Raw genomic sequence first — 16129 nt, forward strand, 5'->3', positions numbered from 1 at the left:
CCAGGGTGCTTTCCCTGGACCAGGATATCACAATTCCCTCCTTTTCTCATGTTGGAGGAGTCAATTCAGTTCGGCTCATGGAAAGAATCATACCGTAGTTTGTGAAATCCGCATCCGTTGAGTGGTACGACGGTGCTAAAGGGATCTCTTGTGAACTGAAGGAGACTTTTGTTGAATATTTTTGCTGCTGTTTCATCTGGCTGACAGCCTACAAAAGAAGGGAAAATTAGACAAATGTCAAAGACGAGAACGAAAACCAAAGGATGAGGCTTTAAAACTGGTGTGCTGTTACCCAAACAATGGTGGCACTCCAATAATGTCTTCTGAGAATTTAGAGTGGAAGAGGTGGCAGGAGGAAGTTAGGATGATTTCTGTCCCATCCCCCATGCTTCCCTAATGAACTTGACATCTAAGATGCTTCAGTGAAGGATGGATGGAGGAAGGGAAGAAGGATAATAGCTAATGATACTCTATCATTGTGGTCTGTATATGATGCTGCGGCTAGGAAGCAGAAGAAAAATTTTTTTCAATTTCCATTGATTCTAATGAAATTGATGTGAAGTCCACATACCCATGTTGTGCCCACTGAAAAGCAATCCAAGCTGCAGATGTTCTGAGCATACGACAATGTCCTTCTCTTCTGGATACATCCACAATAGTTAAATGCATTAGGCAGGTTAATTGAGCAACATGAGGGCCAGGAAGAGGAAATAAGCATTCACTGAAAGCTTACTAAGTGCCAGGTACACCAATGCCATTTTAATTCACCCCAAAGAATGATACCTTATTCACCCTTGATTCCCAGTACCTGGAACATAGTAGACCCTCAATAAATGTTCGATGAATGAATGAGTCAATGAATGGATAGAGAAGAGCAAAATTAAAGACATGGAAACTCACAGCTGAAAATGAATTTGTACTTCAATAAAGGTACAGAGACCTTTGCTATGTGAGCTTTGGAAAGTTAACTCATAATTCTGGATTTCTGTGGATAATACCTCCAATGAATATTAGTATTAGAAAAGCAAGGGAAACCAAAAGGACTCCATGCTTGCTTAACAGGCAGTTAAGAAACATAGGTAGAGACCTGACCTGCCTTCTGGATCTGTAGTTAGCCAGGGAACCCATCCCCAGCTGGAAGATTCTGGTGGAGGCAGTGAAGCACCAGGCTGTCCCTGGAGTCTAGAAATAGGATCAAGGTAACTGCTCCAGAACAATGACACCTCAAGATTCTGGCCATGCCAGAAGGCCATGGCCAATGGAAGGCTGTGCCTCAGTACAAGGCACGGTGCAGCATATAAAAACTAGAACAACACCAGCCATTGTGTATCTCATTGGGGGCTTGAGCTCATAACCCTGGGGTCAAGCATTGTGTGCTTTACTGTCTGAGTCAGCCAGGCACCCCAGAACGATACAGATTTAAAATGTTTATCAAACCACTGCTAGGCACTGGTTCTATGGACGTTCATTTTCTTTTCTGTAGTTTTTCTCGCCAACATTTAATAAAGACCACATACTTACTTTAGAAGACTTATTCAAAGACATATTTTCAGTGATTTAAAAAGAAGGAAGTGGAAAAATGACAAATATGGGTTTACTACCAGAAAACTGAACCATGGAACCAACTAGATACCAATGACTCTGAGGACCATACTTTCCAGTGTCCTTGAAGCTAGATACATCTGCAGACTAAGTTTTGGTCAAAAGATGTAAACAGATGTGAACTGTACAATTTTCAGGTCATTTTCCGCAGGATAAGGATCCTGCCCTCCTCCTCTAACTGGAATGCAGATGAGAACTGCCCCAGCAGCCGTCTTAGACCAAAACCGGACGCATTTTTTTGAGGATGGTAATCAGATGCCTGAGTGTGTGACACTGGGAGAAACCACATCATCCTCAGACTGATCATACCCATACTTGATACAAAAGAGAAACTTCTTCTAGAGATTGAACCTGATCTTAATTCACACAGCACTTATGTCCAACTTTTGTTTTCTATCACCTTTAAAAAGCACATCATTAACAAAGCTGCTGAAGAGTTCTTAGTGAAAAAAAATCATGTGATTCAAAAAGAAGATGTATTTTTTTAAAATTTTATTTTATTTATTTGACAGAGAGAGCACAAGTAGGGAGAGCAGCATGGAGAGAGAGGGGGAGAGGCAGGCTCCCTGCTGAGCAGGGAGCCCAATGCAGGGTTCAATCCCAGGACCCTGGGATCATGACTTGAGCCCAAGGCAGATGCTTAACTGACAGAGCCAACCAGATGCCCCTTATTTTGCTTTTTTTTTTTAACCACTTTATTTAAAAAAATTTTTTTTTTAAAGATTTTATTTGTTTATTTGTCAGAGAGAGAGAGACAGGAGGCACAAGCAGGGGGAGCACCAGGCAGAGGGAGAAACAGACTCCCCGCTGAGCAAGGGGCCCGACATGGGACTTGATTCCAGAATCTTGAGATTATGACCTGAGCTGAAATCAAGAGTCGGACTCTTAACCGACTGAGCCACCCTGGCATCCCTATTTATTTGAGAGAGAGAACGCGTGCCTAAGTGGGGGGTGAGGGGTAGAGGAAGAGAATCTTCAAACAGACTCTCTGCTGAGCCTAAAGCCCTATCTAAGACATCATGACCTGAGCCAGAACCAAGAGTCGGACACTTAAATGACTGAGCTACCCAGGTGCCCCAGAATCATGTGATTTTTAAATCAGTAATGTTTGTGCTAATTATTATATCCCAGATCTGGGTAGCATCCCACTGCATTGTGCATGATATGTTTCCAACAGATAATGATAGGATTGAATTCAATTAAAAAGTAAGGGGGCGCCTGGGTGGCTCAGCGGGTTAAAGCCTCTGCCTTCAGCTCAGGTCATGATCCCGGGGTGCTGGGATCGAGCCCCGCATCGGGCTCTTTGCTTAGCTGGGAGCCTGCTTCCTCCTCTCTCTCTGCCTGCCTCTCTGCCTACTTGTAATCTCTATCTGTCAAATAAATAAATCTTTAAAAAAAAAAAAAAAGTAAGGAAACAGTCCACAGAAACCAAGTGAAACGTCCAACATCTATTTTTAGAGGCTGACCTCTTGTTGGTGGGTGTGGTGATGGATGGGACGTGTGGTCCTGTGACTCTTCCATTGGCACAAACCCAAACTACTAAGAATGGAAGATAGGAGAGGTTGGATTGGCTGTTTAATAGCTTCTATTCAAACATGAGAGTTGGAATGGATGTTCTAGGTTATCCAACCTAACTAAACGCTGTCTTCATAACAGATATTGTCAGGGACTAAATAAATCAGGACCTAGGTGGAGCCCAGACAAGTTTTGTTTTGAGAGTTAATGCTTAAAGTTAAACCATGGATTCTTTACCCAGGGTTTCTAAGAGACCTACAAAGGGCATTTTGGGAATTATAAAAAAATCCTGTGTTGTACCAAAATTACATTTATCAGTGTTTTTCTGGGGAAAGAATCTACAGTTCATTTATGATGCAAAACAAAAATCACCATTAGAAGAAGATATGAATTGTTGAGCTTGCTAGTGCTGACTAGTCGTGTGGCCAAAGGAGAGTCACCTCACCTGCTTACGCGTAAACTTCCCCATCTGTAAACTGGTAGTGGTATTTCTAAACTTTACCAGCTTGTTGAAAAGATCAAAGAGAGAAGAACATAAATAAACCTATCACTATGCCAGAACAGCTTAAGATTTCAACTGATAATAGCTATCAATATCTTCAAGTCTTTTGATAATAAATGACCAGCCAGCTGCTGATTAAAAACCATGTGGGTGGTTTGGAACAGCGCAAGAGGTTGGAAGTTCTTCATACTGAGCTGACACAGGCTGACAGCAGGTGTTGCCCACTGACCTCAGGCTGGTTCTCTGCTAGAGCTACTGACCCAGCCAGGCATCCCTACACCTACTCATTTTTTAAAAATTTTATTTTAGGGGCTCCTGGGTGGTTCAGTGGGTTAAAGCCTCTGCCTTCGGCTCGGGTCATGATCCCAGGGTCCTGGGATCGAGCCCCGCATCAGGCTCTCTGCTCAGCGGGGAGCCTGCTTCCCCCCCTCTCTCTGCCTGCCTCTCTGCCTTCTTGTGATCTGTCAAATAAATAAATAAAATCTTTAAAAAAAATTTTATTTTAGAGAGAGAGCCCGTGAGTAAGTGGGGGGCAAGGGAGAGTCTCAAGCAGCCTCCCCACTGAGCGTGGAGCCCGATGCAGGGCTTGATTCCATGAACTTGAGATGATGACCTGAGCCAAAATTAAGAGTTGGATGCTCAATGGACTGAGCCACCCAGCCACTCCTACACCTACTCATTTTTATTTGGGTTTTTAGTATGTAAATTTGGAGAATTTTCAAATTTATTTTCTTTGGCAGTGTTTGAAATATCATGTAAGCTCTAGCTCCTTAAATATAACAACAGCTAATACAGTAATAATGTAAATTTTAGTAGCATTGAAAGTATCAACCAGCACACAGAAATAAGAATCAAGATTTTAAAAAGAAAAAACTCTACACCAACAAAAGTACAAAAATTTGACAGACAGAAATTTATAGTTTTTTTTTTTAAGAGAAGTGAATTCAAAATGCAAGGAACACCAAAGTTACTGTATTTATATTTTTATAGAACTACAAATTCTCCCACTTAAGATTTTTATTAATGACATTAAGTAAGACATGGCACTCTCAGAATTTACATATAGATGTGTTTGTAGGGAGGGTTCACTTTTAAACACCTGCTCAGGGTACTGGCCCAGGAGACAGAGAGAGAGCGCCGAATCCTAACCACTAGACCACCAGGGAGGTTGGGTACTGGCCCAGGAAAATGCACAGAGACTATTTCCACACACCTTGCCTAGAATCAATGATATGGCTGTGGACTGACTTCCAATTCTAAGACACACCATAACCTCCCAGCAAGTTTCATTGCAATCACTTCCTTTCCTTCTGGAACCCATTTACAATGCACACTATCCCAGCAGAGAAAAACCTAAGGTGGAAATTACGTACATTGTCCGTTGGGCACTCCAGCGCCTTCTGCTGACCAGCCACCTGGGAGATGTCCTCCTGAAACAGAAAAGATACAGCCAGTTAGTGGCATTTCAGGGCTCAGGTGCATTCTCCAACTGTAGCAAACACCACGGGGCTACAAAAATGACCAAATCACCAGTTTGTTCATCCATCTGAACAAAGTCTTGTTAATGAATGCAGCCTTGCTATGTCCAAATGTTTCTTTTCAGCCCTTTCAGAGCTATTAGGCTTTAAACTTATCAGATACCCACTGATGGTCAGTTCAGCTAGAGTTTTTTCTTCTTTTGCCATTCTAGTAATCTCTAAATTTGTATTTGTACTGAATATTTAGTTCTTTCAGGGTTTGAACTCTGATATTAGAACTTTTTTCCCCTGAAAGTCACCAAAGACACAGGAGGATACAGAGTTAAGTTAGTCCTGAATCCCCCAGAAAAGTGCAGAGTCCAGGTTTTAGAGAGAAATAAAATGCCAAAACACACAGAAAACCAATGCATACCTAAAGGGTGGTTTACTGACAGCAAAACATCGACCAGAATGCTTATGTCTGCCTCCCACCATATCCCATCCTTCTTTTCAGGCAAAGTCACAGGGGAAATTATCATCTGATGGTTTACTTTCAGGCATGAACTCCTGCATTTGGACTTGGACTAGGCAGGGAACATGGAGACAGACTGACTGGGATAGGAGAAAGGATGGGCTTACTGAAGCCTGTAGTAAATGTCTGAGAGACACCAGCTGGCAGGTCTAACATACGGACTGCAGGTAGGTAAGCTATCTGAAGATGACGAGAGGTGTGACTTGTATAGCAAAGTAGTAGTTGTTTGCGATCCTAGTTCCTTGACTTCAGAGTTCTGCAACCCTGAGCAGATTTCCTGACATCTCCAAGCCTCACTCAGTCTCACTTATAAAATGGGAAAAAATAAAAGTTGTTATGCTCTAGAGATGTTGTGAGGATTAAATGAGGCAATATATGGACAGCACTTAGCATGGTACCTGGCAAACAACAAATACGTAATAAAGGTGTTAATGATGATAGTAAATGGAATGCAGCTCTGATACACCCACATTCCTAACTCTACTCTAGAACTGGACAGACACCTTCTTCTTTGGGGGAATGCTGGAGTACTATCTGATATCCCCTACCCTCTCACTGGTTTCTTTTTCGAACATACTGAACTAGTTAATCCAACAGGCTCCCATCAGATTTGCAACAATACAATAGATAGTGATCAGGTCATGCCCAGCCATTCATGACTGTTAGATTAGGTTACAGTCCCATCCTGTCTCATCAATTCCCTATTGGTTTACACCTGAGAAATTGAACCCCAGCACATAATATCCTGAGCCTGCCCCCTAGGTCCCCGGGAGAATTGTGATTTCCCTTATCTGCCCACTTACTTTTTTTAGGACCAAAGCTCTTTCTCATTTAAATATAGATTCTCTCTCAATTTTTCCCATATGGGACCAACATTTGAGAACTCCTCCCAACACCCCCCCCCCGCAACTGTGCTCCTAAACAGATTATAAGCCCCAAGTTCACAAATTCCTTCATGCATAATTCTTCCCTGAGCCCCTGGGCAGTCAGTGCCCCTTCCATAGCACGGCCAAGCTATTTTGTCACAACTGTTTTTTTTTTTTTTGACAGACAGAGATCTCAAGTAGGCAGAGAGGCAGGCAGAGAGAGGAGGAAGCAGGCTCCCTGCTGAGCAGAGAGCCCGATGCAGGGCTCGATCCCAGGACCCCGGGACCATGACCTGAGACGAAGGCAGAGGCTTTAACCCACTGAGCCACCCAGGCGCCCCCCCCCCTTTTTTTTTTTAAGATTTTATTTATTTGGGGCGCCTGGGTGGCTCAGTGGTTTAAGCTGCTGCCTTCGGCTCAGGTCGTGATCTCGGAGTCCTGGGATCGAGTCCCACATCGGGCTCTCTGCTCGGCGGGGAGCCTGCTTCCCTCTCACTCTCTCTGCCTGCCTCTCTGCCTACTCGTGATCTCTCTCTGTCAAATAAATAAATAAAATCTTTAAAAAAAAATTTAAAAAAAAAATTTATTTATTTGACAGACAGAGATCACGAGTAGACAGAGAGGCAGGCAGAGAGAGAGGGGAGGAGACAGGCTCCCCGCTGAGCGGGGAGCCTGGTGTGGGGCTCGATCCTAGGACCCTGAGTTCATGACCTGAGCCAAAGGCAGATGCTTACCTGACTGAGCCCCCCAGGTGCCCCCTGTCCCATTTCTTATACTAATTACCCTTAAGCCTCTGAGCCAAGGGATGGGGCCAGTGCACAACGATGATGATGACAGCTAAAACTTACTGAGCACTGACTGGCAATTACTGAGCTACATACCATCCCTATTTCAGATGCCGATGTGCACAACAGAACCCTGGGGTAAGGGCTATTATCCAAACTGCAGAGTTAACTGGGGCGCGAGACGCTGGAGCATATGCTGAACCAGAACTTAACCAGACGCATTGCGCTGCAGAGCTCCTGCTCCTAACCAAGGACCAACCACAAGGGAAAGGCAAAGGCCGTTCACCTCCTCCCAGGGACATGCATGAGATTCTTAGGAGCCAGTCTCAACACGGTGATTCCATTTTTAGATACAACATTAAGTCAGAACGAGTCATGCCAGCTTATTTTGAGCTTGGGCAGCCAAAAAAAAAAAAAAATTCGTGGCACTAGCCACCCCAGTGACCTAGGGTACGTCACTTTCTTCCATGTTTTGTGTTTAAACATAAATTTAGAACTTGCTCCTCCTCCAACTACTGCACCAAGGGAGTTCTTAGTGCCTTCACAGCGGAGGTTCTGGGACAGTCTAAGGTGCCGATTTTGCACAGGAGACCCCTAAATAAGAAGGCTGAGGAAGGAGGCTGGAAAGATCATATTATTTTGTGGAACAAACCAACAGAACATGTTCTATGTGTGTTATATTGTAATCATCAGCACAGTACTATAAGCTCCTGAAAGAAAATGCTTTGGGGGCCAAACGAGTTCCTCTGATCAAGAGAAGGAGCTTTCGAGCAGTGGATATAAAAAGCAACACTGGGAATATTCTATATAATAGATAATAATAGGGATGTCCAGTTTACAATAATCAGAGCTGGTGAACTTCTATCCCAAAGTTGGGCAATCCACATGTCCTGTCTGTCCAGCCACAGCAACTGGTCCAAGGGTAGACATCTGAACAGACCCAAGGAAAGAGAGTCAGCCCCTTTCTGGCCCAGAGGCTTAGGAATTTTCTATGGCCACCTTCCCACTAAACTAAGGAAGCAAGTCTGTAGACAAAGAAAGTCAAAGACACATCCAGACACCTATGGGGCACCAGGTTTCAGGTTCCAATGGTCCCTGAGGCTGTCAACTTTGCCTTTTCTGCTGTACTGTAAAAAGGGCCTGTAGCTTATCAGTAAATCAGTAAATCTCCTTTGTCTGTAAGATCAAGCTGAGGTTTTATCACCTGCAATCAAGAGACTACTGATTGAAACGAGGTGGATCCCAGAAAAGATCTATCTGGATAACAAACTCACAGGGGTCAAGCCAGAAGGTAAGCCAGGTGGAGATGAAGGGAGTGAACCAAGCATAAGAAAGCAAACCAGGGAGGGCTGCTCAGCCTAAAGATAGTCAGACTCAGTGATTTTTTTTTTTTTTTTTACTATTCCATTATATGTTTATTATAATTTATAATGTTATTTAAATTTGTCATTAATGAAATTGAAGCTTCAAAGTATTTCTAATATTCAGCCTGTGGTTTTGTATTCCCCCCCTTTTTTTATTATAATAAAAAATAAAATAGACTCAGTGATTTTTAAAAGATGCCTTTCAGACACAGATTGTTTCCTGCTGATCTGGGTCCTTGGCCTCTCTCTCTGGAGCATGTGGCTACACTAGAAAAGGACAGCCTTTGCCTGGATCACTCCCACCCAACTCCTCCCCAACCTGAGGCCTGTATTAGCTGAAATCCTATCAGCAAGAGCTCCCCAGCACCTTCCTGTACCCCTCGGCAGTCTTGGCCGCACTAGGAATTACTTAGGTAAAGCTGGATGCCAGTCCTGCCTGTGACACTTAATCGAGTCTCTGTGCCTCAGTTTCCTTACCAATCAAATGGGGACAGTAATAGGCTCAATCTCCTATAAAATATAAATGAATACACTTAGAGTGATGCCTTCTGGAGCACACAGGAAATGCTGCAAAAGCGTTAGCTGTCATGATTCTCAGGAGTTCTGAAAGCAACTACAAGATAAGATTTGTGTGTCTTGTTCACAGTGGTAAGTCCTGTGGCTGGTGTAGTGTCTGGGACAGAATAGGCCTTCCTTACTAAACTTGCTTACTTTCTGCTCCCTTAGAAAGGTAAGATATACAATATGGGTTTTAGATTATAGGACCTTAAAAATCATGTTGACAAGTAAGACTTCTCCAGAGAAGAGAAAACTTCACAGGCTCAAAGAACAATGTGTGAGCTACACACACACAGGTAAGAAGGTCTGAGTTCTGGGCTCTGCCAATGCGTCCTTTTCCTTCGCGGGGTCCTTTGTGCTAATAATTATGACAGTTAGATTATTTTCTCAGCTTAAAAAAATTTCATAAGCAATAGCTTCCTTCTAGGCAAGTTGAATTTCATGTAACAAGTCTTTGCAGGAGACCAGTTAAAGCGGTTGGGAGTGAAAGCAAGCTAGCAGACGTCAAAGATGGGGAATTTGTGTTAAAAATGTGCACTTCTGGGGCGCCTGGGTGGCTCAGTGGGTTAAAGCCTCTGCCTTCGGCTCGGGTCATGATCCTAGGGTCCTGAGATCGAGTTCCACATCAGGCTCTCTGCTCAGCGGGGAGCCTGCTTCCCCCTCTCTCTCTGCCTGCCTCTCTGCCTACTTGTGATCTCTTTCTGTCAAGTAAGTAAATAAAATCTTTAAAAAAAATTTTTTTAAAAATGTGCACCTCTATTTCTGCTGTCTCTGAGTTCATGAGGTTACCTTTACCTGCTACCCTCATGTCTCCATATTATCTTCTTCATTTATGATGCACAGGCAGAGAGAATGGAGGAAAAAGCCAAGAGCTTTTCTCTTGTGACTCTCATGAAGGGAACAGACCTCACTGTAAATCTACTGTCTTTTTTATGACCAGGAAAGAGGAACTTATCATGTAGGCAAATCTCAAGTGATTTTTCAGAAATACAAGATATAAAGTACAATGAGTGGTGAAAAATGCCTCATATCTGAATGCACTTGAACTCTGCCATTGGCAATTTGCATACTGTCACAAAAGAGAGGCCAGTGCGACTCAGACACATTGTCTCTGCCTTCTTACAAGGGAGTTCCTAGGCTCTTGTTATAGATGCAGTTTTCACAGAGGATCTGAAACAGAGACTAAGATTCGCACAGTGACATCTGCTCGCCTAGCTGAACCAGAAATCCTGCAGTTCTCGACGGACTACCAGTTGGGGATAAAAATGGATTTTAAGTACACAGTCCAGCTGTTTAAAAATGAATAGGATATACAACTGAGAATTCCAGCCTGGAATTAAGACCTATAATTATCAGAAACACATTTTAACCTATTTTTTCAAACTTGGATGCCAGCACTTTAAAAACACTTAGGAATAATTTTTTTTCCCATTTTATTTATTTTTTCAGCGTAACAGTATTCATTCTTTTTGCACAACACCCAGTGCTCCATGCAAAACGTGCCCTCCCCATTACCCACCACCTGTTCCCCCAACCTCCCACCCCTGACCCTTCAAAACCCTCAGGTTGCCCCAACCTCCCATCCCTGACCCTTCAAAACCCTCAGGTTGTTTTTCAGAGTCCATAGTCTCTTATGGTTCGCCTCCCCTCCCCAATGTCCATAGCCCGCTCCCCCTCTCCCAATCCCACCTCCCCCCAGCAACCCCCAGTTTGTTTTGTGAGATTAAGAGTCATTTATGGTTTGTCTCCCTCCCAATCCCATCTTGTTTCATTTATTCTTCTCCTATCCCCCTACCCCCCCATGTTGCTTCTCCATGTCCTCATATCAGGGAGATCAAGCCCAGTAGTCAAAATTGACAAACTAATGTCAATTATACTGACATATATATATATATATATATATATATATATATATATATATATTTAAGATTTTTTTTAAAGCAAAATAAAATAAAAATTGATAAAATGAACCTGTACCAGAAATAACATGGCATATTATTCCCTTAAAAGTTAAACTTCTAGGGTGCCTGGGTGGCTCAGTTGGTTAAGCGACTGCCTTCAGCTCAGGTCAGGTCCTGAAGTCCCAGGATTGAGCTCCACATCGGGCTCTTCCTCTGGCCCTCCCCCTTTCTCAAGCTCACTCTCGCAATAAATAAAATCTTAAGAAGGAAAAAAGAAAGTTAAAATTGTTAAAATTCTAGGGGAGGCTGGGCGGCTCAGTCAGTTGAGTGTCTGCCTTCAGATCAGGTCAAGATCCCCGGGTTCTGAGATTGAGCCCCACATCAGGCTCTTTGCTCAGCGAGGGGAGTCTGCTTCTTCCTCTGCCCCTCCCTCCACTTGTGCTCTCCTTTTCTCTCTCAAATAAATAAATATAATCTTAAAAAAATAGTAAGTTAAAATTATACACTGAACTCATTATCTTCCTCTACAAATCTGTTTTTTCTCATTTTTTTCTTGTCATTGTTTTAAAAATTAGAAACAGTATCTATCAGCCTCCTACTTATTCAGGTTCAAATCCAAAGTCAGCTTTTACTAATAATCTCTTTCCTTGCCTGCTTTGATTGAATCACTTGCAAAACAGATGGTTTCAGACTTTGGGATTTCACAAACTAGAAAATTTTCAAAAGAATGTCGGGATTATAGAGACACCCCTCCCCCCCACTAAAGAACACCAAAGAAATATAGGTTGGAGCATATGAATTTGCCATTTTGTAAGTCAAGAAATGGTCAAGTATCAGTGATTTCAGAGGGTTCAACCTAGTAAAGTCTTCTCCTCCCAATTACTATTATATATCATTACCATAATGTCACACAGGAAGAGTCATTTTTACACTAAAAATTTAGGTACGGCACAGTTTTAAAGGGCAGTCCTTGAAACTGAATAGATTTGCTTCATGAAGAACTCTCTGTAAGGGCCTATTTAGCCAGAGCGATTCCATCCGGTTAAACCATGATTTTGTTGTTTATGCAGTAAAACGTGAACTGACCCTCTCCCCCCGACCCCAGGAACTTACTTAAAAGCAAGTCGGGAAACCAGTAAAATGTGGTCCACCAGTCCCTGGTAACAGATCCCAAATACAAGGGTGAGTCAGGTCAGGTGGAGATAACAGAGCCCGAATGCAGAGATGAGTCGGGCCAGGTGGAGACATCCAATCAGTGGGGCGCGCATACTGTCTCCCTAGCTACCAAGGAGTATGGGCCCCGCCTTTTGGGCGCCAATTCTGACCAAGGTGATAGGCTAGTTCAAATAGCTACTATGGGATGAATTGTAATTCAATTTGCCACCCGTTTGTGACTTAGCATGACTGTGCAGCTTTCTCTGTGTTGCAGTCTCATTGGCCACCTATCTGTGTGTGGCCAGGCTCAACCACACGGCCTTTGCTCTATAAAAGTTAGTCTGTGAGGCTGGGAGGGACTGATCCCTCTATAAGAGGTGGCTCTGAACGGTGGGTTTGATTCTCGATGCTTGGCGCGAAATAAAGCTTTGCTTGACCTTCGCTTTGTATCAGTCTCATTCCTTTGACCACGGACCTATCACTCTCCATGTGGTTATTTTTCGTATTTCCCACAAATCAATGGAACCGCACAGATTCCCATGGGTCTAACTCTTTAGTACTGAGTAGAGGAGAAAGCTTGGACTTTGGGGGTCACATAGTGGCTTACATCCAAACTTCTCTACCTATAGGTTATGACAAACTAGACTTCTCCAAACCTCTTTCTTTATAGGTTAACATCAATGATCTCTTGGAGAGGCGGAGTGGCCTGACCGGCATATGAGTCCAACACGTAAGTCTTTGAATCCTTCCTGTGACATTTACTGCTCCTAGCCTCTGGGCAAGTGAATTAACTTCTGGAATGCTCAGGCCACTCATCTGCAAAATGGAGATGGTAATAATAATGCTTTCATGATGGGGAGGATGGAGACAAGCATTCTGTTCAGGTCCTAACAGATAGTAAATGCTCAATAAATGGTGGAGGGTATTATTATGATTACTACTGTTTTTGTCAGAATAAATGAGGTACTATTTTGAAAGTGCCTACTAAGTGACAAGTACATAATCAGTAGCCATTAAATAATAGTTTCCTTCTTATACAGAAATCTAAAATTCAATACACAAGAAGGATCTCGTAAAATTAATGGCAGCTAACACTTCCACTGCATTTCCTGTGTGCTCCAAAAGGCATCACTCTAAGTGTATTCATTTATATTTTATAGGAGATTGAGCCTATTACTGTCCCCATTTGATTGGTAAGGAAACTGAGGCACAGAGACTCGATTAAGTGTCACAGGCAGGACTGGCATCCAGCTTTACCTAAGTAATTCCTAGTGTGGCCAAGACTGCTGAGGGGCACAGGAAGGTGCTGGGGAGCTCTTGCTGATAGGATTTCAGCTAATACAGGCCTCGGGTTGGGGAGGAGTTGGGTGGGAGTGATCCAGGCAAAGGCTGTCCTTTTCTAGTGTAGCCACATGCTCTAGAGTGGGAGGCCAAGGACCCAGGTCAGCAGGAAACAATCTGTGTCTGAAAGGCATCTTTTTTTTTTTTTTTTTTAAAGATTTTATTTATTTATTTGACAGACAGAGATCACAAGCAGGCAGAGGGGCAGGCAGAGAGAGAAAGGAGGAAGCAGGCTCCCCGCGAAGCTGAGAGCCTGACGCGGGGCTCGATCCCAGGACCCCGGGATCATGACCGGAGCCGAAGGCAGAGGCCTCAACCCACTGAGCTACCCAGGCGCCCCTGAAAGGCATCTTTAAAAAATCACTGAATTTGACTACCTTTCGGCTGAACAGCCCTCTCAAGCCTGGCGTCTTAGACCCAGTCCACTTTATTCACCCTTCCCCACAAATACACTCTTCCTCCTACCTTTCTTTTCTCAGTAGCAGCACCCACCACCCAGCCAGTCAGCTGCCACGATGCACAGAACTCAGTCTTGGTCCCTATCCTCCTCTGTCAACTTTCATCTCAGTTACTCTGACAACTTTCTAACTCTCTCCCTGCCTTCAAGCTTTGATGTTTTCTAAGGGATTTTTCACAGGGCATTCAGAAGAGTCTTCAAATGGCTCATCTCCTCATCATCTCCTATTAAAAATCAGTCCAGATGTTTCCCCTTGGTCCATGAGGCTTTCCACCATCCAGCCCCTGCCCACTTTGTGGCTTTTGCCTCCTGCCATTCTGCCTGAAGGGCCACAGCTCCGTCTCCAGTATTAGACCTGGGATGTGGAGTCTGGTGTTTACAGGTGATAGGGATGCAGGAAGCAGGCTGGGGTGGGGGAATGCTGGAAAAGTAGGGACCGAAAAAAATGGGAAGTGCATAAATGATTTATGGGGTGGCTTGGCATGCTGGTCTGTTTTCAGGAGAAAAGCGAAACCAGGATTTTTATGTGAATATCTCCTGATTTATAAAAATCAAACATCTTAAGAAAGCACCATGGAGGGGAAATAAGGTCTGGATGGGTCTCTGACAGCCAGATTGCGACCTCTGCATCAGACCTAACGTGCTGTGCTCCTGGATGAAAGAGGTCTTATTTATCTTCACATATCCATCACAGGGTCTCAGGAAACGTGTACTGAGTATTGAGGGTCCTGGCACACGTAGACTTTTTATAGGCACAGTCTGGTGCTAGTAACAGCTACATTTACTGAGCCTTTACTGCACGCCAAGCACCGTGCTAAGCATTTCATGTATAAAATCATACTCTGTCCTCACAACAGAGAGGTGGACATCCTCCTCCTCTGTTTTTGGATGAAGAATGAAGATAGACAGGATAAGGCGCTTTTCCTAGCGGGGTGAGTGTTAAGCCTGTTCAGATTTCTGAGCCCACGATTAGCACCTGATAGCCTTTTTCATCCGAGAGAGCAAGTACTATCATGCCACTTGGAGACATGGGTAGTATCTGTAACACTCAACACTGATTTTTCAATAGCTATGTTTGAAAATTTTATACGGATCAAGCATAGCAAGTGGAGAGGAAAAAGTGTTCCTCAAATGTTGCTATTGTAGCTGGTGGAGACTGAAATGATCCAATGCATGGCCGGTTATGGCATGAATTTCCATGTCATGGCTCATTGAAGTTAGTGATACTGAATTCAGAAACGACTCATGCTTCCTCAGGCATCTTGCTACCCCATACATCCCCAAATCTCCACAAAGAACCCACAGGTTGAATGCCACCCTGAGCTCACTGAAATACTCTCATTTTTCTACTCTTGCCCTAAGATCAGAAATATTCTATAATGAAAGACAACATTAAAAATACACTGCAGACAGCTGGAAAAAGAAATCTAAACATTTTGAAAACTTTTGAGAAATCTAAAATGTTATTGAGGCTGCTGCATCAGATCTGTGATGACAAGGGCCACTGGACACACAGGCACAAAGACTATATTGCTGCGAAGCAGTTTCAAGAATTGGGGAAAGATGGGGCACACCTGGGGGGTTCAGTGGGTTAAGCATCTGCCTTCAGCTCAGGTCATGATCTCAGGGTCCTGGGATTGAGCCCTGCATCAGGCTCTCTGCTCAGCAGGGAGTCTGTTTCTCACCCCCCTCTCTCTGCCTGCCTCTCTGCCTACCTGTGATCTCTCTCTCTTTCACTCTCTGTCAAATAAATAAATAAATAAATATTAAAAAAAAAAAAAAAGGATTGGGGAAAGAACGCTGAGCACATCCGTTGGGGGCATTTCCTTGCAGGTTTCTCTTGGGCTGCTGACCAAGTCCTGGGATGATGATGGTTCTCAAGACCCAGACAGTCAACTGTTGCCATTTAAATAGCTCTAAACCTGCATTTAGAGGAAGTTTTAAAAAACACATACAGCAGAAAGTTTGCATACTAAGGGCAAGAAAGGTAATTTACTGGCAGTTTTCTGTGGAACTTGTAGTTCCTTGCTGTTTTTTAAAACCTTTACACAGAGTATGAGGATAGGTAGCTGTCGGCGTCTCTCGTCGACCGCC

At 43.5% G+C, this 16129-nt stretch overlaps 1 protein-coding gene across 6 annotated transcripts in view; it reads right to left on the reverse strand.

Moving 5' to 3' along the window:
- Nucleotides 1–16129, reverse strand: part of PATJ (PATJ crumbs cell polarity complex component) — a 366180-nt gene that overhangs the window by 65306 nt on the left and 284745 nt on the right. For all 6 annotated transcript variants that reach the window (XM_045999612.1, XM_045999585.1, XM_045999595.1 and 3 more), the window contains 2 exons: nucleotides 4993–5049; nucleotides 94–208 (listed from right to left, as the gene is read on the reverse strand). In XM_045999612.1, coding sequence (XP_045855568.1) covers nucleotides 94–208; nucleotides 4993–5049 — 172 coding nt within the window. The remainder of the gene's footprint in view (nucleotides 1–93; nucleotides 209–4992; nucleotides 5050–16129) is intronic.

This window comes from Meles meles, chromosome 1, assembly GCF_922984935.1.
Source record: "Meles meles chromosome 1, mMelMel3.1 paternal haplotype, whole genome shotgun sequence".
Taxonomy (NCBI): domain Eukaryota; kingdom Metazoa; phylum Chordata; class Mammalia; order Carnivora; family Mustelidae; genus Meles; species Meles meles.